Genomic DNA, 27,038 nt, shown 5'->3' on the forward strand with positions numbered 1-27,038 from the left:
ATCGAATTTTTGAACTAATGAAAATTATTTATAAATTTTGAGGTAAGTTCGCGTACGGATATTTAGTACATAATTACGTGAAAGGTACACACAGATACATAGACAACGCTCGTATTTCACAACAGGTTGTTTTTTTTTCGTTCTATGCTTTGACGTCGCTAAACAGTCTTCTTTGTGATAACTATAGACTAAGTTTATGAAAAATAATTTACAGTAAAAATTGAAGAAAAATTATGTACATGAGCATTGTGATTTCGTACACGAGTGTAAAGTAATAGATACTATTCTTTTTTTTTTTAATATTTGCTTTTGATAATAAATTTTTGAAATTATGCTTATAGATAAGCAAAAATTTCAAATTAAAGCAGCCAAAAAGCATAATTTTGTTGATGAAAAAAAAAAATGAAATATAAAAGGCATTAAATTTGTTTTTATTACTAGTTACGTTATCTTTTTTCCTTTCCTTCTTTTTTGATAATTAAGAAAATATCTTTTAATGCTTTTTTTGAATTATCGCTCTCTTTTATAATATTGAAAATAATTTTGAAAATAATAATGAGATATGTTATTTGAAACTGTTTTTCATTTCTTTATCTAATAGTACGACATATTATTAACAAATAGCAACGAAAGTTTAATAATTATGTGTTTTTTTTAATGATCGTCAAATATTTAAATAAGCTAGAATTGTTTAAACGGCAATGTTGAAATTGGTCCGAGTTTATAAGGTGGCTTAAAAATTCATAACTAATTTATCGTTTCTAATTTTTAAATTTTTTTTCAACAAATGAGCTAAAGCTTTTCATTAGATAAAATCGTGATCTAAATTTGTTCTGATTACTCTACACGTTGTTTCTCCATAATGCGCTATATTCCTTTTTGAGATCTTAGATGTAAATTTATCACAAATTTTGTCAACTTACAAATCAACTATTTACAAAATTTTATTACATCTCGTTTTTTTGCAGATTGCTCGATGTTTAAAGATATACTTTATCTCAAGAAATTTTCCTCTTTTTTTGAATCGATTGTATAAAAACCAACTCGTGTTTTATCATACAAATGTTTTGCTATTTTAGGAATTTGTTCTTCCTCTAGTGTGTTCAAAATAACCTATATTTATATATTTCTTGTTTTCTTTCAAAATTCACTATTATTCTCTCTCTCTCTCTTTCGCTCTCTCTCTCGCTCTCATCTACCGGAACAGGTTTTCTTCATACACACATATTGCAAACCCGTTCCGGTTACTACGTGCGCTATAAACAGGTCTCTTTTTGATCGACATTGATGATCACCATAGAAGCTTGGGTGGGTAATTCATTTTGGACGGGTACACCTGTCGGCACCTCTTCTAGTATTGGTCAAAGGGTTGTTGTTCTTGAAACAGAGGCAGATGGTGGCGGTGGTGGAGGAGGCGGGGGTGGAGGTGGCGATATCACCACATCTGGTTCACCCACCAGGTCGCAGTCGAACCTCCAAAGAATATTTTCATGGTGGTCACCTCCTATTGAACAGAATAGAAATATTTTTTAAAATATTTTTCATTTTTAAGAAAAAACATTTAGTTTGTAAACGAATAGGTATTATTTTCTTATGACTTAAAAATAATAAATTCTAATAAATTTTGTAAATAAACGACACCAGGGTATGAATCCAACCATAATGACTGTAAAATGTTATAAATTATAAAAAAAAATTTCTTATGATACTCACTTCATTTTGTTTAAATAATAAATTCACGTATTAACAAACCAACTTGACAAAGTCGTCAAATTAATAGGCGACTTGTAATAAATAAATTCGATTCTGATTTGTTCTTTCGTTCTGTTATGAAAACTCTCGCGAGGCATTGAGGATTCTCGCTAGGTCACAAAAACGTCGAGGACATTACTATCTATCATTGAAATTTGAAGTCATCAAGGTAAGAGCTTCCTGATGTATATATTTGGATGAGAGTTTCGAATATTCAAGAACAACAGGAAGACGAAATTGCTGTTTTGTTAACGATCTGTCAAACTATTATTGGCAGCCAATTTTCTATGGATTTCTCGCATCAATCAATTTAACATCGGATAGTGTAGGGATCTGCGTTACCGACGACTGCGTATCGATTATCGGTATTAATAATATTATAACATCAATAATATTATTGAATATTAATTGATCTCGATGACACCGAGAAGAGAGGCCGCTGTTTAGCGACGCTTTCGAGTTTGACTCGTCAGTCATTTTACTCTCATTCTCATCCTGGTATCAGTGCAGTATAGTGTGCTTTCCTCTATTCATTATATTATTGTGAAACTAAATTAAAAATATAACAAAATTCTAATTGTGAGACGAGGCGTCATCGTCGTCGTCAAAATGACAGTGAGTCCCCAATTATTACTTATGAGTTGTTTTCCTTCTAAATCGATCTCGTTATTATTTAAAATTAAATTAAATAAATAAAATTGAATCTTATTGTTTTTGTAAAATTCATATTTTATATGATAAAAATATTTTGTTACAAGCTATTATACATTTTTCAACAAAATTTAGATACCCATTTATGGTCCCGATGGATCGCGGGGAATGTATACGAAAAAAAACGAATAAAAAGTCACTAACTTTCTTCTTTTGACATAAAACTATAATGCTCCCTGTTATGCTTTATATTTGAAACATATTTTTCTTTAATAATTTCACTGCCTCAGGAAAATATTTTAGATAATGTCAAAGACAAAGAGAGATTTATTACAGTTTATAAGAGATATTGAATACAAAGACAATTTTTGATCGAATCAACAATGTTATTTATATATACAAAAGTCTCTAATATTGTTGATGTCTTTTTTTGTAGAAGAGTTTAAAAAAATAATATATATCTCAACGTGGAAGTTTACATGTTCTTTGTACTTGGTCCAAATAAAAAAAATTAAATTTCCAAAAGCTGTTTGTCTAAACAATTAGTGAATATATTTCCTGGGAAAATGAAACAGGTACTAAGGAGAAATTGTATTTTTTTACAATTCGTTAATTTTACAGAATATTTTTCTTTTGCTTAATCGAATTGTATGATTTTATAATTAATTTCATCACCACCCATTAAATATAGGTCAAATGCAGAAGAACAAGAGATCACAACCATATATATAAGATTTCATCCAATTTCCTCATATCTCAAATCTATTTCGATTCTGTTTCTAAACACAATTTCTCATTCTATTTAGTGATAAGATCTATCTGTTTTTCTGAATAACAAAATACTGTTCTGAATTCTGATTAATTTTACGACATAAAAAAATTTAATTTTGACATATTCCAATGTTAAAGATCAAATTTTAAAATTATGATTATTTAAAATTAAATGATAAATATTTAAATTCTTACACCCTACCATTTTATACTCTTCGGGAAAATTAAATATAGTTGTGGAGCATCTTTTATTTTTTAATTTAATTCAATAAATCACAAGTTTGTATTTTTAGAAAGATCATTTTCTTCAAATAATTTAATGTAATTAATCAATAATTCAAAATTTTCTAATGGATAATTATAATAATCCTGTTTGGGATATTTGGATGGTAGCGCTACTTTAAACGTTCCGACTATTATTGTGGACGAAGATCGTGATGAAAGAGACTTCAAGAAGAGCAAGAACATCGATCCTTATGATTGTATTGAGTAGAAGCAGCGAGAAGTTCGCATTTAGTTCAATTCATTCTGGAGTGGATAATGAGTCAATCAAAGGGGATCATGAAGCCAGTGTAAAGCTCAGAAAAGAGAAGGCTTTTTAAAAACAATGAAGAGGAAGTCGGAAAGATAGTCAAATCTTGCGATATTTAAATAAATATGAATTTGACCATTAAGTACTGAATAGATGCACTGAATAATTTTCAAGCCCTACTTCAGAAAACGATAGCTAAGCACGCAGTAGCTGTTGGGTCAAATAGGAGTCTATCAACTTTGCTAATGGTAACATGCCTATTAAGGACGGACTTTAGACCTCAGGATCTTGTTAGTGAGGCGAAAACAAAGTACGTCATAGCAGTTAATGAAGATAGCAAAATTGGTGGTGCTACAGGCGATGCGGAGGTGAACCGAGAAGAGCGGAACAGGAAAATTCCGTTGTACCTGGCCTATCGGCTTACCAACGGTATGAATCCTATGGACAATTTAGTCCTCGTTCAACTTGCCTCTTTACTTCGGAAGTTCGCAAAGTGATTCGTGACTCTCACTGTACATCGTCATTTAAACATTCGTTCAACATAGTCATCTACAACACTGACTCTCACTTTAAATTAAAGTGGTCGGTTTCCGATAGTCAGGATAGGACCTTTCCAATCCCTAGGATTTATGCAGGTTCCTGCCCTAGTTGTTATGCTGCAACTCACACGTCGACAATTTTGAAGAACTCTGATCACTTTTGAATCAGCTATTCGCTCTGAGCGATATGAGCTTTTGACCACTGTCCCACGAGTCCAACACCAGAGGACCGGACAAGGAAAAGTATTTTGCTTTTACGACACGCAGAGGGCAACGTTGGGATTATTCGCCTACCGATGTCCACACGGCCAAATGAGTGGATCAACAATGGTGATCCGAGTCAACATGAACAACGAATGCCAACGTACTAGCAAACTTCAGAGAGCAGTGAATCCGGAAGACAGCCACACGCAGGTTGTGAGCGCAAAACCTACAAGAAAGGAAGATCTCTTGATCAGAATCGAAGAAGACTCCAATATGGAAGCATTCACTGCTGAGGTCACCAAACCTACACATTACCGATAATTCCTTGAAGCTTTACTCAATGATTTTAGGTTACCTTTGGAAAGTTCCATCTCCGCGTTCAGAAAAGATGGTTTAAATCTTAAAATGTCCGCATGTGTGCAAATGTTTAAGGCGAAACTTGACTGAATAGGTAAATTACATTTTCGTTAAAGGTTCAAAATGAAAGTAGACTTAATAAATAAATAAACCCCGCTTTAACTATTTAGTGTCACCGGTGCCTGGCGTAAGGTCACATAGAAAGGGTTTGTAAGGCAGCGGACTGATCGACGGCGTGCCTCAATTCAGTGAAGTCGATCATAAGTTTTCAAACTGTAGTAGACGCCCAAGTTGCTTTTTATGTAGAGAAAAGTATGTTGATAAGGTGAACATTATCTATATCGCCGGCAGCAGAAAATGCGGAGTCTTCAGGACGGCTCTTAAAGAGTTTACAAAGACTCACTCTTGAAGAAAGAATAAATTAGCCAGAAAGATCGTCAATGGCAAGGGTTGCTAAAGCTAGATACCAAGAATTTTAAAGCTTTGACGGCAGTATCGTAGTGTGGGGATTTGTCCAAACGAAGTCTGGTTTTTAGTGGGTCGACCAGAACAAAAACTGTCATAACCCCACATAAACTCGGAACTTTTTAAAGTTTTTAACAGTTTTTAATGAAATTCAATGAGATTTAATTGTCTTATTTTGCAAAGAGTTGATTTTGCATCATTTCCACAAAATTATTTATTAAATGTTCATATTATATCTTCGAAACTTCATTCTTCTTTATGATATGGATATTGTATTACACATTATATTAGCAAAATGATTATGTTTATTTCATTTAATAAACCATCTGAATACCATATTTTTAAGAATAATAATTTTGGTCTCTTCTACAGATTTTTTTCAATATCGACAGTTTTTGATATTTTTAATTTAATAAATTTTTATAAATCTAAAATCTAATTTAACAATTGCAAATCAAAAATAATTATTAACCGCGTTGTGTTGCCTTGTAATATAATCTACAACATATTAAATTTTAGATGGTAGGTCTGATCATCCATTGAATGGATGTTTATTTAACTATTGTTGGTACATCATTTCTAGAATGTTTTCTGAATTCAGTATTCAATAAGCATACAATGTATGTATTATGAGAGAGCCTAAGGGTATAAAACTATCTTTTACCTTCGTTAGCCTAGCTTTGAATTCAGTTCAGCAAAGCGAAAGCATTATTATTCCCAATTCCTTATTCTAATATCTAAATTCCAATTAAGGATAAACCCGAAAATAATTGTAACGAAAATGGAGAAGTATGAAAATAATAATTCAAAAAATTATATACAAATAGCGATTACATTTTTGTTGTAATGATTTTAAGTTTATATATATATTTACTAATGAAAATGAACTCAGGAATTTTTATTTATCTTTAAGAAAAATGTAAAGAAATGTCAATAATGATGCAAATTAAGGCAGATAGCATATTTGTTATAAAAAAAAAGTTTTGGAAAATCATCGCTCGTTTTGATCCACGCAACACTATTCAAAAATATTCAGTGATCCTCACGAAGCCACCAATAACAAGTGCCATTCTGGTGATTTTAAAGAAATAATGAATATGAATTAAAAATAATAATACAAAAGCAACCCTCCCAAAATTATGAAAAATAAAAGGAAACCCACAATTTGAAATTTCACTAAATTACCAACAGGCTGCAATATAATTCTTTGGTTTGATATACGAGTGTAACTCTCAAAATTGTAATAAAGATTTGATTCTGTAACTAAATAATTAATTATCAACAGTAAATATACTTGAATCATTCCTTTCAGTTTCAGTTAGAGAGTTGCATCGTGGTTAAATGTGGTTTCTGTTTTATGTCGTGTCTCAAAAGTCGTTCTCTGTTGCGAATTTGTTTCAACGGAATCTACCCTGAATTTAATGGTTTTTGGATTTTGGTTGTTGGTTTGTGAGTAGTATATATATATTTAAGTATTAGAATTTTCTAGACAAAAATGTTTAATAAACAAATTAAATTAACCCTAATTTAAATGAAAATAATTTTTTTTATTGTCAATATGTACTCTATAAAAACAGAAATATCCCGCATTTTATACTAAGTACAAAATTCGCTGAAGTTACATTTTAGAAAAATATCTTGATAAAATTTTAAACACACCTACAATACGAGGTCTGTACATGCATTATTGTGATAAATGTTCAATTACTTATTTGTACAACTTAAAGAATTGTGACACCTAGAAATGCACAAATATCCTTTTCCCCTGCATGCACATTTTTTAGTGATGCATTTTGTCACACATTTAATTTTATTTTAAATTCTTTTTGGATGTCAAAAGTATCCATGATTTTGAATAAATAATATTGTTTCTGCGAAGACGGATATACTAAATAAGTTTTCAATTAGCAAGTGCAATTTATTTGTCATTATAATACCGAGCTGGCTCAGAACAAAAAATTCTGTACAAAGCTCGGAAATATCATCTTACGTACTGTTAAAAATTAATTTCTTTTTCCAATTACCTTGACCCAAAGCGGTGCCTGAAGAGCCCCGTCTCTGCCTCAGTGGAAGTTGATGTTTGTGCGTATGACTGTGACCGTGATTGTGGGAATGTGAGTGGCAGTGCACATGACGTGTGTGCGTGGGAGTGTTTCTGCATGGCTGATGGCGCTGTTGATGAGGTTGATGATGAAGCCTGTGCTAGGTGTTCCCTGCATGATCTGCCGTCACTTGATCGAAGCTCAATGATTTCTTCATCTCCGTCATCGCTAGTGCACCAGTTTCCCGCTATAAATATCTTTTTATTAGTTTCCTTGTAGTTTCTTATCATTTTTTTTTAATTTACTAATAATTAAAAAATAATTTCTTTTTGTATTCATAATTCCAGGTTCTTTTATTTCTTTAAGCTTCTTTTAAGGTAAGCTTTGTAGATAGGTTCAAGTTCTTTTTTTTTAAGAAAAAAGGTAATGAAAAGAATTTACAAGGAAGATAGTATTTCCACTTTCATGTAGTTTTAATTAACAGAGTTGAAAATTGCCTTGGAGAGTTCTTTAGATCTACACTTGTGTGAAAGTTTTATTAACTTTAGTTGCTGCTAATTCACGTATTATTGTCTGAAGTATTAAATAATATTCAATTAAATTTTTTTTATATTTTTATAATATTCTACAATTAAATAATTGATTTTCTAAATCTTCTATTAAAAATTATTTTCATGCTGTGAATAGATGAATCATATCTTAAATATCTAGAAATTAATTTTTTTTAAATGCAGTCTAAAAATGTGAATATACACACTGAGTGGTGCATTCTGTTGTAGTTGTATCTATTAGTCGAACAGTGACAGTTGCATGAATTATTTTCCCTTTTCTGTCAATCAAAAGGGGAAACAATAGAATATAGAAAAATTGCGTATTGGAAGTAAAATATACATAAATAAATTATTGTATAATATTAAAAAAATAGTTTAATACACACCAGAAGCGAATAAAAATTATCAGTAAACCAAATAAAATAGAAATTATTTTTAGTTTCTCTTCAGTGGGATAAACAATTATTTAAATTATATTCCAATTAATTCTTATTGATATATCGTGCAATGTTTAATAAAATAAAATTTATATATTGTTTCATTACAAAGATCGTGCAGAACACTTTTTTTTAAACAATCAAAGGACAATATACATATATGCGAAACATTTTCAGCAACATTTTCAGTGTACTTACATATTAGCAAAAAATTGAAATCATTAAGAAACAACATTTTTTCTTCTATTGGTCTTTTAATTGTTTTCTCTTTTCGATTAAGAATTTCTTCAGGATTATAAGAGGACAAAAAAATTTAAAATAAAAACTAACCTTCTAAAAGATAACTGAATGCATATTGAGAGTTTTTCAATGATCTTTCAGTGAGTTAGTATTGATAAGGATGACAAAAGCAGTTGGTACAGTTTCAATTTTAATCTGGAAATTCCGTTACATGAACCTGAGCACATTGTTGACCTAAAGTGTCATGATACTGTCGATCCACTCAATTTTGGAACGTTAGTCATCTCTTTAACATGAGATATCAGTTGACTATGAAACGTAGCACTGTGTTACATAGCAAGAACTTTGAACGTACCAAAAGCATTTTTGTGTTTGAGTTAGAGGGAAATTATTTTACAGGAAGTTTAGTACTCTACCTGTACTTGATAAATACTAAAATGGAATTTTGTTTTTCAGATATTTTAAAAACAAATTAATTAAAAGAACAGTAGAAGAAAAAATAGTGATATGTAACGATAATATTTTAATCATTGTGTAAGTCTTAATTTTCCAGTATTTGTTTTTTTTTACTTTTCTCCGTTACCAAGTTAAAATTTTAAAAAACTTATTTATTGAAATATCCTCTTGGAGTTAATATATATTTTAAATATATTGCTATTATACTGATATCTAAACTCTATCTTGAGGGACTGGACTTACACCATTTAATCGCGGGATATCGATGCTCGGTACATATGTCGTTTCTTCTTGACTTCCAGAATAATAACGACTTCTCTGCATTGAGGAATGTGGACTGCAACGACTGCATGATAAGATCTCTGTTGCTGTGGTAGAACATGATTTTGCAGTTGGTCTTTGACGAGGACCACAACGTATTGCGAAACGCAATTCTGAAGCCATCTCAGCGCACAGAGACTGTTTCAAATATTAAACACTATAATACTGTCTAGTAATTAATGTTACTCGATTTACAAGAGAGAGAGAAAGGGGTTATCAGATCCTATATATATGTGATAAGGTCGTAGTTAAATTGAATATAATCCGTAATTATCGTTGTAATTAGAGAGCGTTACACAAAAGCAATACAATATCAATGTATGTGTGTCCGTATATCTGTACATTTACTACGTATACACTTGAATTTCATGCAAATAGATTCTGATATATACTTTTGGTATTCTAATTTTACTCCTCTTTCTTAAAAGATGATTTTTTTTATCAATCAGAATAAATAATAAAAAAAACGGTATTTATTAATTTTTTTTTCTATCTGTTTCTTATGTATGACCATTAACATCAGAGGGAGTAAAAATATATACAGTTGATCTACCAGAAACTTTTTAGGAGTCTATTTCCTTTTGTTTTGTAATAATTATTCTTACTAAATTCATAATTATCGTCCACCATACATGCAATAGTATACATATGTAAATAAATTTTAATTACTTACACGATCTGACTGAGCATTCTTCTTTGAATTCCAACAGAATTCAAGAATTGCTACGAGAATAGCTAGTGCTAAACCACATAGTAAAACAACAAAAACACCTCCTGTAACAAATCAAAAACACTTTATTTTAGTATTTGATTTAATTTTTAAATCCAATTGAAAATTAATGAATTGTTAGAATAACAGCCAGTTAAGGAATATGAAAAAGAATTAAGGGCATCTGCAAATAAAAATAATTTTATTTGAATTAGGAGTTTCTTCCTCAGCGTATTGTAACGATTTTGTTTTTCTAAAACTCATAAATCGCGACATACAGAAATCTTAAAATTATTAAGAATATTAAACAAGAAAAATACTAAATAAATCGACAACATGAAGTTAATCCAAGCGAAGAGAAACGAATGTTGATCAAAGATAAAGAAAATAATAATAAATCCGTTTATTTATTGATAGTCAAAATTTTCATATATTATAATTTAAATAACACTCACTTCGAAAATAAACTAAACCCTGCGCAGGTAATTCACAGTGGAAAATATAAAATTCATATATATACATAATACGCACATTAAACATAATCAAAATAAATTGAGAGAATATGTTATACAACAAGACTTCAAATATAATAATAATAATTTAATAAAAGTTAAATAGTGATCGCACTCTCGCTCTACGATTATCTATCGCTCTCAATGTCATACATCAAATCAATAATAAGTAATTATGTAGAAAAATCATAAAATAAATACTCATCAAAACAAGGTCGAAATATGGGGAACCTTGACGATTTCCTTGATAATTTCCGGAATCGAACTAAGCGCTCAGCTCACACCGCTCTTACGTGGGGATCCGTAGGTGACGCCACCGATTTAGCGGATATCATTGTCCGGAGTTTAGATTGTCCCAAAGGTCCCGAATAGATTTCTCATAGTATTTAAAATATTTATGTAAAAACGGCCACACTTTCCGTGTTCTGGCCAGGCACGCGACAGCGTAGCCGCTGTTGAAACACTGTCGCGTCGACGAGGTGCGAAGATCAATTAATTTTCCTTCGCAATAATTCCCTCGAATCAGCGTTTCAACCCGACATAATCTTAATTAGACCCCACTCTATGGCCAATTATAGAAGGACACGAAAAGTGTTTACTCGAAGACTATCCGGTAGCATCACCCAGGGGTTCGTAGAGTCAAACAAAGTTTACCGCTTCAGTATTAAGTTCCTGAGTTTGTCAGTAAACAGTAGATGACGGCGCCAATCATAAACAGGAAAGGTGTGGTAGTAATATTAGAAAATTCAGCTAAACGCAAACAGAAAGAAGGGCAGAGAAAATAGAAGGGAATAGTCCGGGAGCTAGCGAGAGTTTTTAGTGACTTATATGATCGTGAATGAAAATAGTTGTTAATTGGTATGCGTTATGAGGTATGAATGTTTGAATGTATCGTCGAAAAATAAATTATTGAGTAGTGGGGAGAGAGTAGGTAGGGAGCAAGCGATTGGATAGACGAAAAGGCAAAATTGAAAATTAGTGTGGTCAAGAGACCCGGGCACATGCTGTTGTGCAAAGAAAAAGATTTCGAAGGCTGGTCAACATCGACCAAGTAAATAATCACCATGTCCAATAGAAGTAAGTTCCGTTTTATAATGATTATATGGTCTAATTTGTGATGATATTGTGTGATATGTGATTATGTGTTATAGCGGTTGGTGTATAATTGGCACAGCACCTCGTGTGGTCGTCGTTAATACATAATTAAATGTATTTTGTCTATCTTATTATTTTTCTCAAATCTCACGTTTAAAAAAAAATAAGAAGGAATCTAGATGACTAGTTGGATCTTCGTCATCATCTTGATTGTAAAATTTATAAATTTCATATCTACATTCTTATGCCTTCAATCAGTTGGACGAAGAAGTTCTCTCATACGAATTCTGTATGCTGACGTTGTCTTCTTTCGATAAGCATAATATATAACCAATTATATGACGGTCAGTGAGAAACAATGTATTTGTGTTTGTCTTGTACAAATAATTAATTGATATTAATTGCGTTTACGGTCCTTTGACACACACAAAAATAACTTATTACCTAAATACATTTGACGATACTGATTTTTAGATGAATCTATTTTTTATAATAATTTTTACGTAAGAAAGAAATTTATTTGATTATTGATGATAGTTCTGTGTAGCTATATTTGTATTATATTTTAAAAGAAATTAATAGACTATTTAAATGAGATTCGGGTTATGAATGTGGAGTGACAAGAAAATTGAATAAATTTGTAAGTTCGAATAAAAATAATTGTTAAAATTATTATTAACTATTTGTTGTAATAAAATTTGTAACAGTGTATAACACCAAATAAGAGTGCTTACAGTTCTATAGCTGTGTAGTGTTTGTCAGTTACGTTTACAACATCTACATAAAACATAAAAAAAATACCTTATTTGATCGTCGTTATTCTTTTAAGGACTTGTTAATGAACATCAACAGAAGTCAAAAATGTATTGCTTACATTTATTTAACGGGGACAAATACCGCTATGAAGAGCGAGAAGATTCAAAAGTACAAATAAATTTTGTTGAATAGCCCTGGAGTATTAATTGAAAAATTATTGATTTCGAAAAATAAAAAAAGCTAGAACCAGACCTACCATAGGAATTTTCATTTTCAAACGAAACGAACAAATATTTCATTGAAAAAAAAATGAACGGAAAAATATTTAACTATAAATAAATGTAAGCGATACTTTTTTTTACATCTGTTGATGTTTGTTAACTAGCTGTCAAAACAATAACAACGATTAAATAATGTTTTTTTATTTCATGTTTTACAAGCTTTAGATAACAAAAGCACTGAAGGCGAATTTATTTAATATTTATTGTAATAAATTAATTGAAATTAAAAATAAGGTTAAATGAAAAACTCGAATAAACTAATTGTTTTGGGCGCCAGTCCTTTTTCGGCTAAGTACCTGCAGCCGGTAATGTAGGAACCTTATTTATTAAAAATAAAATTATTCTCAATCTGTTTTACCCACTGTACATTAAAGTTTGTTTACCGTTCACCCAATAGATGGCGCTGACTTCAATGTATTTTGTCGACTTTGATTTATCCTTTTTATAATTAAAAATGAAATTTTTCACATCTTAATCTGATTTACCGACTGAACATTCAAGTTATTTTACCGACCATCCAATAAATGGTCGGTAAAATTTAATTTGAGATTGGATATAAAGTAATTCATTAAGAAATAAAAATAACTTTTTAAATCATTAATGAAAATTAAAAAACTGTAAAAATTGTGAGTTCTTTAGTGATTTGTAAAATTATAAATTGCACAACGTCACACATTGTATGAACTATTTGGAAAATATATTGTACCCAATATCTGTTTATAAAAATTTTATTTTATACACGATCAGTATTAGAGAAACATTAATTTTAGTATAAAAAAAAATATTTCCGAAGTTGATATCTTTAGCATTTATTTGCACGCTTCTGATACCCATAAAAGTTTATTCCAATCGTTTAATGATAACATAATATTTGCCTTTATTGCCAGTGTTATTTTCAATTATCATTTGTTTTTGACTTTCTAGTGTTTAGTTCTCTTGATAAAAGGAAATGCGAGAAAGGTAGTACTGCCTGTAGGGTTCTTTTGTACGAACGGAAAACTTTGGCATAGGAAAAGCCGGAGGATGGTTAAATGCAAAAAGAACATTCGAACCAAGACGGGGAAATCGTGCGCGCAATATCCAACGACCGCCATCAGCGAACCGTGAGTTCGTCGTCGCGGGGAAGTTTTCTTACCCCTTCTCACTCCTACACAAATAGATTTTTTTTTATTTGCTTTTTTTCCCTTTTTTTGAACTGTGTAAGTTACTGTCTGAATTGAATCGTTTCAATCGTTGGAGAGTCAAGTTTTTCAATTAAATTTTTCTTTTACTTTTATTTTTTGTAGCAACAACAAAAAAAGTAAAAATTGTATGTATTCTTTTCAAGTATTTAAAATTAATTCTTAAATATTGTAAATGTTAAAATAGTCCAAAATAATATAATGATTTATCTAAACGACAGTTTCTAAAAAAAAAATATTAATTCAAACAATGATAGTTAAATTATTTTAGGTACTTTTTTTATAAGACTAGCTGTTATACTGATTATCGATATGATTTTTTTAACATTGATGGATTTAATTTAGTGTAATGTTGAACATGAAAAATAAAAGGTGTTAAATGTTTTGTTTCTCCATTTCTATAAAAAAAACATTTCAACTTAATATTGTATAAAAATATCGTTACAAGTCTTGCATTACTTTGCTTGCATGTAACACACCACATCTGTGCTAGAAGTCCCTACTATGTATTCATAGGTGGAAGTAACTCTGTGACTTTATCAAAACTTAGATATTTTTCTCCAGCCTTACTTTCGAGAGCTAACAGAGTTCAGAAGCTGTGTAAGAATCTTGTGTAGTAAACCATCTATATATGGTTATAAGGAAAACTCAAGTAACATCTCTATGCTCAGCACATATTGTTGCACGTTAGCTTCTTGCTTGTTGTATTTGAGTTTAAACTTTCAACTTAACGAGATATAGTCTTTCTACAATTGGAGGGATATAATTTTCGTGTTTTACTCATATGTGATGCTTTGGATTTTGATAAATAAGAATTGTTAAATATTTTAGTTTTCAATAAATATAAAACAATAACCCACAGTATAAAAGGATATTCTTGGGATATTCTAGACATATCCCAACGAGATATTCTAAGGACATCCTTGGGATATTAATGACATCTCAGGGATATGCGTTACCCACGCAGAATAGTCTAAACTATGTAAATTTAATTATTGCAACAAATAAAAGTAAATGCTTTTCCCATTGTGACGTCCTGGTATGTCAAAACCTCACACTTTTCTTTTTGAAAATTGTCTTAGGATGAGGGATGCAGAATGTCCTAATTTAAGATGTTATTATATTTTAATTATGTATTGTTGTGTATGTAAGAATGTTTCCCCGTGTAATAGAATGTTGTATGAATGAATATTATATTTTATTATTTCTGCTTATTTTATATTAATATCATTTTTACTCAATTTATTCTTTTATACAATTTTTACACATCTTTAGAATTTCAACATTTTAATTTATTATTCAAACATAAAGAATAAATGTTCGACAATCTGGTTCCTGGGTTTTTCCGTTCACATTTTCAGGAAACACGCAAAATCCTTTTTAATAAAAAAATACCATAAAGCTGTTTCAATAGAGAAAACGCCTAAACTAGAAGAGTATTGATACACATAAGGATCTTAATTCCTAAATTTTAAGATCTCAATAAATAAAACATCTAAAATGAACAAATGCAAAAAAAGGATCTTGCATTCTCAGAAATGACAATTCCTTAAAAGTGTGCGAGTTAAGCCTTGCAATAAAATTACAATTAGATAAAAGAGCAAGGGGCCCAACTCCGCACATAGCGTTAATATTTGTTGGCCAAATGTTTTATTGCACCTCCACCTCAGCGTGTACCTGGTCCACGTGGACCCTAAGGGTTTTTAATACTCAATTTCTATTTTTAGGGCGTGATTTTTATGTTGTTTTCAGCAAATCAGAAACCTTAATTTTCTCCTTTTTCCAAAATTTTCCCTCCACCTTTAACTTTTTGCAAGTTTTCTTGAGAGTGGGAATGAACGACGCGGTTACCCGGAGCGTCGTCCAACTTCTTTTAATCAGTCTCTTTTCGGTCCCTGTTTGCGAAATTCGGAATTGGTTCCCTTCCTGAACCAATAATTCCTTGAGGTTCGACCTTAGGATTTTCAACGAGATTTGGACTGAAAATGCGCTCTCTTATCACTGTATAATTCCTATTTGTTAAAGGTTCGAACTTAAGATTTGTAGCATGTCCAAATCTCAGTGACTTACTATAACCGTATAAATCCTCGGAATTAATATTTGGTTTAGGATAGAATCTAATCTCCGTTTCGTGAATATACCGTTTTACGTTAACTTTTATATTCATTGAAATTTTATCTTGTCAACTTGTATTCTTTTTAACCTTATTAATTTTATAATTTTACCCTTCTGGTATATAGATTTTGTAGGTATCAATGAAATTCTTAATTGTTCTTATATGTGAATTTTGTGTATTAATTGCGTTTCGTCGAGAAATCTCATTGTGTGCGTAAGTTTGGTAAATAAACAAACAATTTTAATTCAACCTAACCTATTTTCTCTTTCCTTCTATTTTATTATTTCTTCCTCTAATAACAATAATAAGGTAAGTTTCAACTCTTTATAAGTAACAAGATCCCACAAATTCTATTTTTTAGCCGCTCGAAGAATAGAATACAATATATAATAAAGGATATAAATTTAATTGTCTAAATTTTGAGGTTAAATTCTTAATTTTTCTTTAATTATTTTTTTATTCTTTATAATAAATTATTTATATGTTGCGAAATCAATTAGATATTTTGGTGACGAACTTTTACTTTTTCTTTTAACTTTTATTTCCATGCCGTGACGTAACACCATTAAAAACCTATAATTTCCAAAAAAAAGCCACATATTTATTTTGAAATTATTTTCTTAAATAAAATTGTTATTTAAATAAATATACTGCACGATTTTGATGAAACAATGCATTTCTCAGCGCATAACGTGAAATTGTCGCTCCTACCTGAAGTTGCGCCAGGTTATTAAATACCAATTTTTATACCTTTAGAAAAATTTTTGATTAGGTATAGAATATGTAAAATTGTTTTAGAAAAACAAAGCACTACGCAAAAGAAACACTGTATTTATTTGCTATAGTTGTTCACGAAATTAATATACTTGAAGTTGTTGAAAAAAGAATAGACGCCCAAGAGCACTATTGCGTCATTTGACATTTATATTATATTATATTATATATATATATATTATTTTATTATTAAGTCCTACAATGGTTCATCAAAGTCTGAAATGTCAGTTTGTTGCTGTCTGCTCTGAAAGATTCTTTTCTTCCTATCTCATATAAAAAATCCCTCACAGCATTATATTTTTATCTCTAAGATATTTTAGGGATATCCCACGGGACGGAAATTTGGGTGTCACGTGCAGGTTATACCTGGGACTTCTACCTCATCCGGAAAGAGTTGCAATTTGATTTTTCCTTGGTTGAGATGGGCAAAAAATTGTAACTTACACTAAATATCGATTAAAATCGTTTGATTTGAATATAAATTGAATTTCTATTGATTATAACGTCTCAAAGTGACGGACAGAATTTTGATTATTTTAACTTTTTAAATTTACATGATTTTTTTAAATATTTGCGTTTGAAGTGGAATCTTTACACTCGGAGGCAGAGATTATCTCTTTTACCGGAAACTCACAACAGAATGGAAAATTAAGAAATTACTCGCAACGTTATACTAAGTTGTTGTCTCGAAAACTGCGAATTATGACTGGCTATGAATTGATTTTATTAAGTCGCAATTAGATGTGCTTTAATTGGTGATTTAGTGCTAAAGATGCATTAAATATATGGGACGTTCCACGTCAAACGGATCAGAGCTATAGCCAAAAATTGTCTTGATAAAAAAAATCGTTTAAGTATTTAGCAGTTCATCAAATTCCATATCACCTAGTTTTGTCATTTGAATTTAATAAAGAAGGAATAATTTCTTTTCTATGCGTTCGTTACATTAATCAAAAAAAAAAAATTTGGTTTTAAGACTGCAGTTCTATAGTAACAATAATAATAATAATGTGTTGGACATAAGGAATTAAAATCTACTTGAAGCGGGGAGTTTTATCCGGAAGGATGCAGATAAGGAGTCAGGACGTTGGAATTTGCATAATTCCAGGATGTAGTGATGTAGGTAGCGTCCGAGAAACCGGAAGAGGGTGAAAGTTCCGCTACCTGGTGTGGTGATGATATCGTTCTCGTGCCTATCTTCAGCAAGATGAAATGAGACAAGACTAGTGAGTCTCTTCTCCCGCATTATATGTATATAGTGTTAATGAGTAAAACATCTCTCTACGAACATAACATCTACTTCGCATGACAATGGCAACGACTTGGAAACTTACTCGGTTAGAATGAAATAACTTTTAGTGAGTTCAAGTACCAAAAGACTATATCAAGGGTCACTGATTATTATTTTTATGCGATGAACATGAATATTTAAAAGTTTTACATTCTGATATTAAATTCTGATTCAGAGTCATAAAAATCTTTTGTGTAAATACTTGAAGCTTTTGTTAATTTATAATTTGTTACAAAAGCCTTTGAGTTTTGTTACAAATAAAAAATATAATAATGAAGTGAAGGAAATAAAAAAAAGATTCATAGCAACTGTAATTTAATAGTAAATTAAAAATATAATTTACTACATTTATGAAATAAAACTAAAAATACTAACATAATAATCAAAAAAAGCAGATAAAAGAGAATGTATTAGTATAAAAAAAATAAAATATACTGCCAAGAAAATTTATAAACAAATAACGAGAAGATTTTTAATAAAAATGTAGAAATGAAAGAAAATAAGAATAGACGAGAAAATATACGTTATAGAAGAGAACGAATTATATTAATAAATAAAATTAAAAATCTTATTGTGTGCGCTTTGAGTTATACAATACTACATTTTTTAAAAAAATTAAATAACAATATACATTTCTATATTTAAAGTTGAATATTAAGAAAAGGAAGTAAATAAGTAGAGTGTATGAAATATATAGTTGAATAAGAGAGCAACGGGAAAATGTTAAAAAAAAAAGATGAAGAAAAATTTTGTCAAGGAAATGTGATGAGAATTTTAGGGAAGAAAGGTTATGCCAAAGAATAGATGAAAAGGGTAAAGGAAATGAGAAACGTGTACTAGTATGAGTATGAGGAAAACGAAATTCACATAATACTCAGTGTGTTCGATAGATAACAAACATATATATTCAATTGTAACTGTAATTTTAACCAATGTGCCACAAAATTAAAATTAGAATTTTTAAACTTATTTTGTTCTAAATTTAAGTTTTTTAAAACAGTAAAAATCTGAAGTTCTCCCTTTTACATTTTTTACGTTCATTGCATTAATACTTATGTTTTTCAGAATTTTTTTTTCAAATATTCTAATTTTATTTGAAAATTTATGATTTACGATTGTCGTAATTTTTCAATGTCGTAGTCAAGTCACGATTTTTTTTCTGAATTCAGGAGAGAAATTTAGCACTCGACAGATGGCACTGTTTGTAATTTAAGAAGTATATATAAAGTTCAATTTCTTGTGACGCTATGCAACTTTTTATGGTTAGTTGAAAAATATATGTTTACGAAATACCTGAGTTTATTTTATTACATAAATTAATTAAATTATCAAACCATTCAACATTCTTGACATCACATGTATTATGTATCGCGGCATTTTGTCGCCTACAAATGACTTAAAAAAATATATTGTGTAAATTAGCAACAGGGTGGGAATCCAGCCATAATGGCCGTAAAATATTATAAATTATAAAAATTGTTTTCTTTTGATACTCACTTCATTTTGTTTAAATAATAAATTCAAGTATTAACAAACCAACTTGCCAAAGTCGTCAGATTAATAGTCGAGTTGTAATAAATAAATTCGATTCTGATTTGTCCTTTCGTTCTCTTATAAAAACTCTCGCGAGGCATTGAAGATTCTCGCCGGATTACAAAGACGTTGAGGATATCACTATCTATTATTGAAATTAGAAGTCATCAAGGGAAGAGCTTCCTGGTGTATATATTTGGATGAGAGTCCCGAATATTCAAGAACACCAGGAAGCCGAAATTGCTGTTTTCTTGACGATCTGTCAAATCATTACTGGCAGTCAATTTCCTATGGATTTCTCGCATCAATCAATTAAACATCGGGTAGTGTAGGGATCTGCGTTACCGACGACTGCGTATATATTATCGGTCGGGGGTATTATATTATTGAATATTAATTGATCTCAATGACACCAAGATGAGGTGCCGCTGTTTAGCGACGCTTTCGAGTTTGACTCATCAGCCGTTTTACTCTCATTCTCATCCTAATGTTTGTAGAGTCAAGTTGTGTTCTATTCTTTTTCGTGTAAAATACTTAAAATTTTTAGTTATAAAAATGAGACGAGCCGTCATCGTCAAATGTACGGTGAGTCCCAAAATAAATTTATTATGAGTCGTTTCCTTCCGAGTAGATCTCATTATTATTTAAAAATGAATAAATTAATAAATAAATAGAATCTTGTTAATCAGCCTTCTGCCACTTTCATAAATGTAGAAAAGAAGTGACTATTCATAAATAGTGTTATTGTTATAAATTTTGTCTAATTAATGGTGTTTATCCTTATCCCCCCTCTCCGCGGTATATTGTTGCTGTAAAGTAACAATGGAATTCCTAAGCTGCTTTTAGTTTTTCCTAATTTATTAGAATTATAAAATTTACTTGTCGGGTTATTTAACTATTTTTTTAGGTTTAGTTATTTTTCATAAAATAACTTGGCATCTTCGTAAAATTAATAATTAAAAGTGTAGATACCGTTGATTGTCTTGAAAATATAATAATAAATAATAATTTAAAATAAAAATCAATAATAAATTAAATTCAACGTTATAATTATTAGAAATTTTTTTAACTGTATATCATGTCACCGTAACGTTTCGTTATATTTCAATTTAATATTGCAGTTGCATTATTGTAACAAGTTTATTTTTTACTAATACAATAGTCAGGACACTATTTTATAAAATCAATAATACGGTACACTGATTTTTCTAACAAATTCTGTATTTCCAAAAAATACCAAATGAGGTAGAATAAATTTTTGCTCTCATGAATCATCTTTCGTTTTCTCTTGCGTCATTATAATGAGATAGTATATTCATACCAGCGGTAAGATTTTCTTTGAATTTAGATAATAAAAATTTTAAAATCGGTTTTGTATAAATAGACTACTTTGTTCTTTTGAAACAGTTACCTTTAATATTCACTTATCACCACGATTTCTGGTCACTTCGAAAGGAAAGTCACCCTAATTTACAACGTTCAGGTGGTCACTCTTTTTTGAGAGGGTGGAAAAGATGCAACCCACACTTGAGAATTTTTTTCCCCTTTGTGAAAATCCGGTATAAAAAGGGTCACAAGCGCTAGGAGAATCAGTTCCCAATTTGTCACCCAAGCTGCTACATCAATTCTGAATTGGCCATCGAATTGTTGGACTCAGTCAATTTTATTAAAGTCATACATACTCTCGAACACTTTATGAAGAAGGAACAACTTGTCTATTAATACTCAAGCTTCTATACGAAAGAATAAATCTATCGGTACAATAATCTACTTTCTTGGCTCATGAATCTTTTTTGGATCATTGAAATTTTTTATCGGATTTAACATAAAAAAAGAAAGAAATGGCATTAAATCTAAAGTATTTCACAATCAAGTCGTGAAGTGGTATTTTCTGTTGAGTATCGTGTGCTATTAAAACGATTCGAGAAGAAAAGGTTTTTTTTTACTGTTTTACTGAATTAACCTTACGTAACTTGTAAATACAAAAAGATATTTTTGTGACTTGTAAAAATTGCAACTTCACATCATATAAATTTTGTAGATATTTCATTGAAATCACAACGAATATTGCATACCCAAATTTACATAGACATATGGCTCGAACAATTCTAGAATAGAGCGTCCGTTATCTACTGCGTGTCGTAAAAGACGACTAAAAGGAGAATTGAATGCACTAAACCTTTCTTGGTATTCGCCTTATGGCTATGGTGTGTTGTAAAAGGCAACCAAGGGGATTTTCACTTTAATAGATTGTAATAATTTCTCTTCATTTCAAATGATTTTAGAATGATTCCTGTCCTTTGAATATATTTAAATCAAGTATCTTTTCACAATAGTGAATGACGCAAGGTTAACCTATTGATGACATCGAATATTCTTATTATCTACTATAAATAAACTGTATAAATTTTGGATTATAAAAAGTTTGCAAAGAAATTACTAATGAAAAGAAGGAACCAAGACAATGGAATTAGGAAAATTGAAGCCATGAGCTCATATCTACTTCTGTTAGGTTGTTATCGGAAGGTAACGACTCTAACTAGTGATAGAGTAGATATATTTTATTTGCTTTTTTGCCTCCTTACATAGAAAAAAAGAAATGAAACAATAAAATTCAATTGTTTTAATTATTATTTTAATGAGACGATTCACTTTGATTTGTCGATCGCAAATTAGTCGATCTTCATCACTAATTGTAAATCTGTAACTAACTGCTTCTCCATTTCATAAGACACCCTTTTATAAAAGTCTTATATTTTCTAGTCATTGCATATTTTTCCGAGTAATAAAAAAATCAAAAAAAAAAAATTCTGTAGCTGTTGTGGGTGGTTTGAAAACCTGACTCGGGTATAAGTACCTAGTTATTTGGAGACAGTCATTAACTCAGGTCTCACATAGGCTTTTAAAAGACTCTTTTTTAAAGACGATTCTTTTCTGCATTTCTAATTAGGCATGGGACCTAATCGTGAGGTGACAAGGAAGAGGGGGAATCCCCGAGTAAATTATGAGAGACAACACTTCTAGATTTTGTCTTGAACTATCAACACTTTAATATCGTATTTACAAAATTTTAACTCGCAATTTCTACCCGCAAGTGGGTCTTCACTGTATACTATTGGGCCGAGGCCATTTTTCTCATACGCTTTAATCGTGGATCCACGTTTTCCAACTGTGTCCTATTGTGCAGTTTATGATTGATATAATTTTCCAGAATAATGTAGGCATCAAAGATTATTCCTTGTGTCACCTAGGACCGAAGATTTTATAATTAGGTATTCAATTTCCGACCAGCCACGTGGGTTTTTCGAGCGACGCCTCGCATTACCTAATCGCATTTTATTGAAGGAAGTGGGTTATTAGATTAACTTGTCAAAGGATTTCAAAGGAATTGACTTGCATCATCTCCATATATGATCACTAGTAGTACAAGTATTTTACAATATTGTATAATGAGTATGAGTTGGATGTATGCAAGCCAGTGTGCTGAATTACTGATTTTGCTCAGGGTGATAGATATTAGCGCAATACCGGAAGATATTCTTGATTACCATTATTAATGCCAGAAAGCAATCTCTAATTTCTGTCAATATTTGAGGAGAGAAAGAACATCAACCTGTATCGAAGACTATAGGTAGGCTATAGTCTATGATACCGGTAACTTGAGATTATTCTTCTTATTTAAATTTTTATGCATATGAGAAAGCAGATGAACTGATTATAATTAAAGAGCTCAATTTCATTTTAAATTATTCCTGTTTTTTTATTGTTTCGATTCTCTCTATCATATAAATTATTACATACCAAATTTTATTTGATATTTAAAATTTCTTTTACTATTATAAAGATTTATTACAACAAGGAAGGAACGATAGTTTCAATAACAACCTTTACCATGGTAGTAAACGTTACTTCAGTAGGCCACGAAACTCTGCAATGAAATGTTTTTTTTAGCGTTGATGAGTTTATTGCAGATTTTTATCTTGTCTCATTCGGCTTTGCACCAGTGATTATTTTGTCAGATCTCCCTTTAATTAGCGTTGGATTTAAAAGCGAGTAAAATATTATTTTGAGTATTGATTAACGAGGTCGGTGCATGATGACAATAGGGGTTCCCCTTTTATCCTTCTCTTCGAAAGAGGAGAATTGGAAGAATTGTTATATGATCCAGAAATTAACGACTCATTGTAAAATAAAAAAAATTTCTTCTGAACAAAAAAAAATAGATTGAAACTTGAAATTTTATTTTCTTAAAATGATATTTTTAAATTCGTTGACCACAATTACTCGAAAACCATTAATTCAATTCACTTGAAATTTAATATGCAAAACTTCTTTTTCAACTGCTGATTACATGACGAAAATCAACTTCGAAACACTCAGATCGTGTAGGTGTTCGATACTATCGAAACACGTGTTCAAATTATTTTATTTAATTGTACGTATTATTTTTTCCAAAGTATAAAGGAGGAACGATAGATAAAAATCGATTCATGACATTTTTTTTTTGCTATTCACTTTTGAGTTTAAAATTTACTACAGTTTATTGAATTCCAAGGCGCACGTGTATAATTTTCTGAAAAAAAATTTAAATAAATCTATTTCACATATTTCTTTCAATACTATTCCTGTGTAAAAAATTTTTGCGGCATAAGCCAACATTCTTGTTTAAATACGTTGAACCTAAAATTTTGCCAATTATCGTTGTGGTTTTCTCTTGAGACTAAATCAACGGCAAATATCTTTTTTCGAAGTATGAACATTCTCTGGTATTCGAATAATTTTTATATAAAGGAAAAAACTTTTAAATATCTGATGCTTTTGACGTGGTTATCAACGACTTTTTTTGGTTTCAAATACTTAGCATTTATTCTGCTATAAATTAATCCAATATTAAATAAATTGTCTTTCAACTGAATGTAGTTCTTTACTTTTTCTTTTCTCTTTTTTCAGTGATTTAATAAAGATTAAAAATAATAATTCAAAAGTAGAATTATTTTTAAATAAAATTGGTAATTATAAACTAACATGGAAATAGTTTCTTAATTAGAAGAATTAATTATAATGAAGGGACATTTGTAAAATCAGGTAATTTTTTTAATCCACATTGAATATAAATTTAAATCTACTTACCAATATTCTCCACGCCTAAGGCATTAGCTTTGCTCTCTTTATTTTTTTCATCTCTATTACACACGTCTCCTGTATTTTTCCACCACTTGTCATAAAGGATCTGTATAACACCTTTCTCTTGAAGTTCCAAGATGGCTAAGGATATTTTATCTCTCCATGGTGAACCTTTATTTATAAAGAAAAATTTATATTTATATTGTAAACTGATGTGAATGTAATAAAAAAAAAGAGTTAACAGTTTTCAAAATGAAAATAAATATTAAATTAATAAATTATTCTAAGAAATTATATTTAATAGTACGTGTTACGATCAATAAAATGAAAATAACCTAAAGTTTCAAATTACCTTTTGGAGTAGCGATTCCATAACCTTTGCTATCTAATAATCCTCCGATTTGGGTCAGATTACAGTCTCTTTGAACCGCGTAATCTAGCATCGTTGATTCCATTAGGAAAGCGTAGTCTCCTTCAAGAACCCTTTTCACTCCCTCTTCATATGATGAAACGAAAACCGCAGGACTCTTAGATTCCATAAACCTCCACATTTTCTGGTAGATTCCTATTTTAGAATCCTGCAATATGAAAATATTTGTTACATCAAAAGTAACTTGATATAGTAAACTGATCTTTGAAATTTTTATAGTTTTATTTTCATCAAATAATTTTAATGATCCAAACTTAATACTAGAAAAGAAAATTTTGAGGTTAAAATTTCATTAATTTACCCTAAAAAATGTCATCGTACTTCCTCCTTCTAAAGTTCCATATGCAATTTCTGTTTGTTCCGCTAGATCAGCTGCATTTTCAATGGGAGTTATCATTCTTTCAACTGTAAGAAACGCAGCAAGATTCGCTGTATATGAGGAGATAATAATTAAGGTGAAAAACCACCAGATTCCACCAACTATTCTTGTACTAGTTGCCTATGGGCAAAAAATAAATCTGTTTAAATAAAATTATTTACTAAACATTCAATTATCATTAATATGTTAAAATGATTTTTTCATTTAACTAAATGGAGTTATTAATAATTTTTAAGAAGAAAAAAATAACTCTTCGTTTTTTGAAATGTAAAATTAAGATAATAAAGAATTTTAAGTTTTCTTTTTAAAAATTTTCTTTAGCAATTATTATCAATTCAGAAAAAAACATGTTATTTATTATGAAAAAATATTTTCTAGGTTTTTGAAAATGAAAGAAAATGTTATTTAAAAATTTTAATACATTGTATATCCTTCACATTGTTGAAAATGTGAAAAGATGAGGGAAAATAAAGAGAAATAGCAGGATTAAAAGGAACCTCATTTTATATCCACTCGGCTTTTTTGTCGTCGTCTTCTTTACATAGTTATTGAATAAACATATTTTACAAACGAGAAAACTGCATATACAGTTGTGACATCCTAGATTTAAATTTTTCATGAAAGACTGAGTAAATCACAAGAATAATAACAGTTACTAATTTTTTTTCTGGATAAGTTTTTTTGAATTTTTTTTTCATTTTATTATTTAATTATCAATTAATTTGAATAAATTATTAATAATTTGAATTAACTATTTCTACGAAAAACAATTACAATTACTAAAAAAAAAGTCTTAGTTAAATTTTTCTTTGTAATTCCGTCTCTTAGTGACGATTTAGTTATTGTTTTCTTCTTATAAAAAATATTTTTTAAAAAATGACATGAAACATAAAAGTTAAATTATTATCATTATTAATATGTCATATCCATTCCCACGCATGAAAGATATTCTCAAACTCATGTTCCAAATGTTCAAGTTGTTTTGTTCTCATTTGTACACGATATGTGGAAACTAGATTTCAGAAATTCCACATTAAAATGTCGTTCTCTGCTTTTACTATTATTTTATTTTTTCCAGACATTATTTAATGTATATATATATATAAAACTTTCCACACGCATATTAAAATAGAATTATAAGGACTAGAGGGAACAATAACTCTACCCATGGAATTCACACAGCAATGTATAATAGTTTTAGAGGCGTTAGCTTTTTCGTATCGAGGCTTTAGTAATTCACACGCGGATTCAGTATTCAGGAATCACTATATAATGTCCAACTATCGTTTTTTTTCTCTAAAGAAAGTTACGTTTTATCTGTATACTTTTTTTACGTACGATCGTACGAAAAAATAAAATTTTCCTTTTATGAAAATTTAGCTTTTTAATTTTCATGATAAGTTCTTTACGTAAGAGAATGATAAAAATTAAAAATTTCAACAAAATTTTTAACAATAATTATATTAATAATTCTATGAGACATATTCTATTCAGAATATAGGCATTTTTTAATTAATTTAAATTAACATTTTTTTATAA

The 27,038-nt window shown here is 29.8% G+C and overlaps 1 protein-coding gene across 1 annotated transcript in view; it reads right to left on the reverse strand.

The window, feature by feature from the left end:
• Positions 1–1,372: 1,372 nt before the first annotated feature.
• Positions 1,373–27,038, reverse strand: part of LOC127281518 (glutamate receptor ionotropic, kainate 1) — a 154,142-nt gene continuing 128,476 nt past the window's right edge. Inside the window, exons 14-20 of the mRNA XM_051305243.1 lie at positions 25,422–25,619; positions 25,043–25,268; positions 24,697–24,861; positions 9,992–10,092; positions 9,243–9,456; positions 7,296–7,560; positions 1,373–1,504 (exon numbers count right to left, since the gene is read on the reverse strand). Coding sequence (XP_051161200.1) covers positions 1,498–1,504; positions 7,296–7,560; positions 9,243–9,456; positions 9,992–10,092; positions 24,697–24,861; positions 25,043–25,268; positions 25,422–25,619 — 1,176 coding nt within the window. The 3' untranslated portion in view covers positions 1,373–1,497. The remainder of the gene's footprint in view (positions 1,505–7,295; positions 7,561–9,242; positions 9,457–9,991; positions 10,093–24,696; positions 24,862–25,042; positions 25,269–25,421; positions 25,620–27,038) is intronic.

The sequence above is a fragment of the Leptopilina boulardi genome, unplaced genomic scaffold, assembly GCF_019393585.1.
Source record: "Leptopilina boulardi isolate dan_hultmark-lab unplaced genomic scaffold, ZJU_Lbou_2.1 LbouV2_273, whole genome shotgun sequence".
Classification (NCBI taxonomy): domain Eukaryota; kingdom Metazoa; phylum Arthropoda; class Insecta; order Hymenoptera; family Figitidae; genus Leptopilina; species Leptopilina boulardi.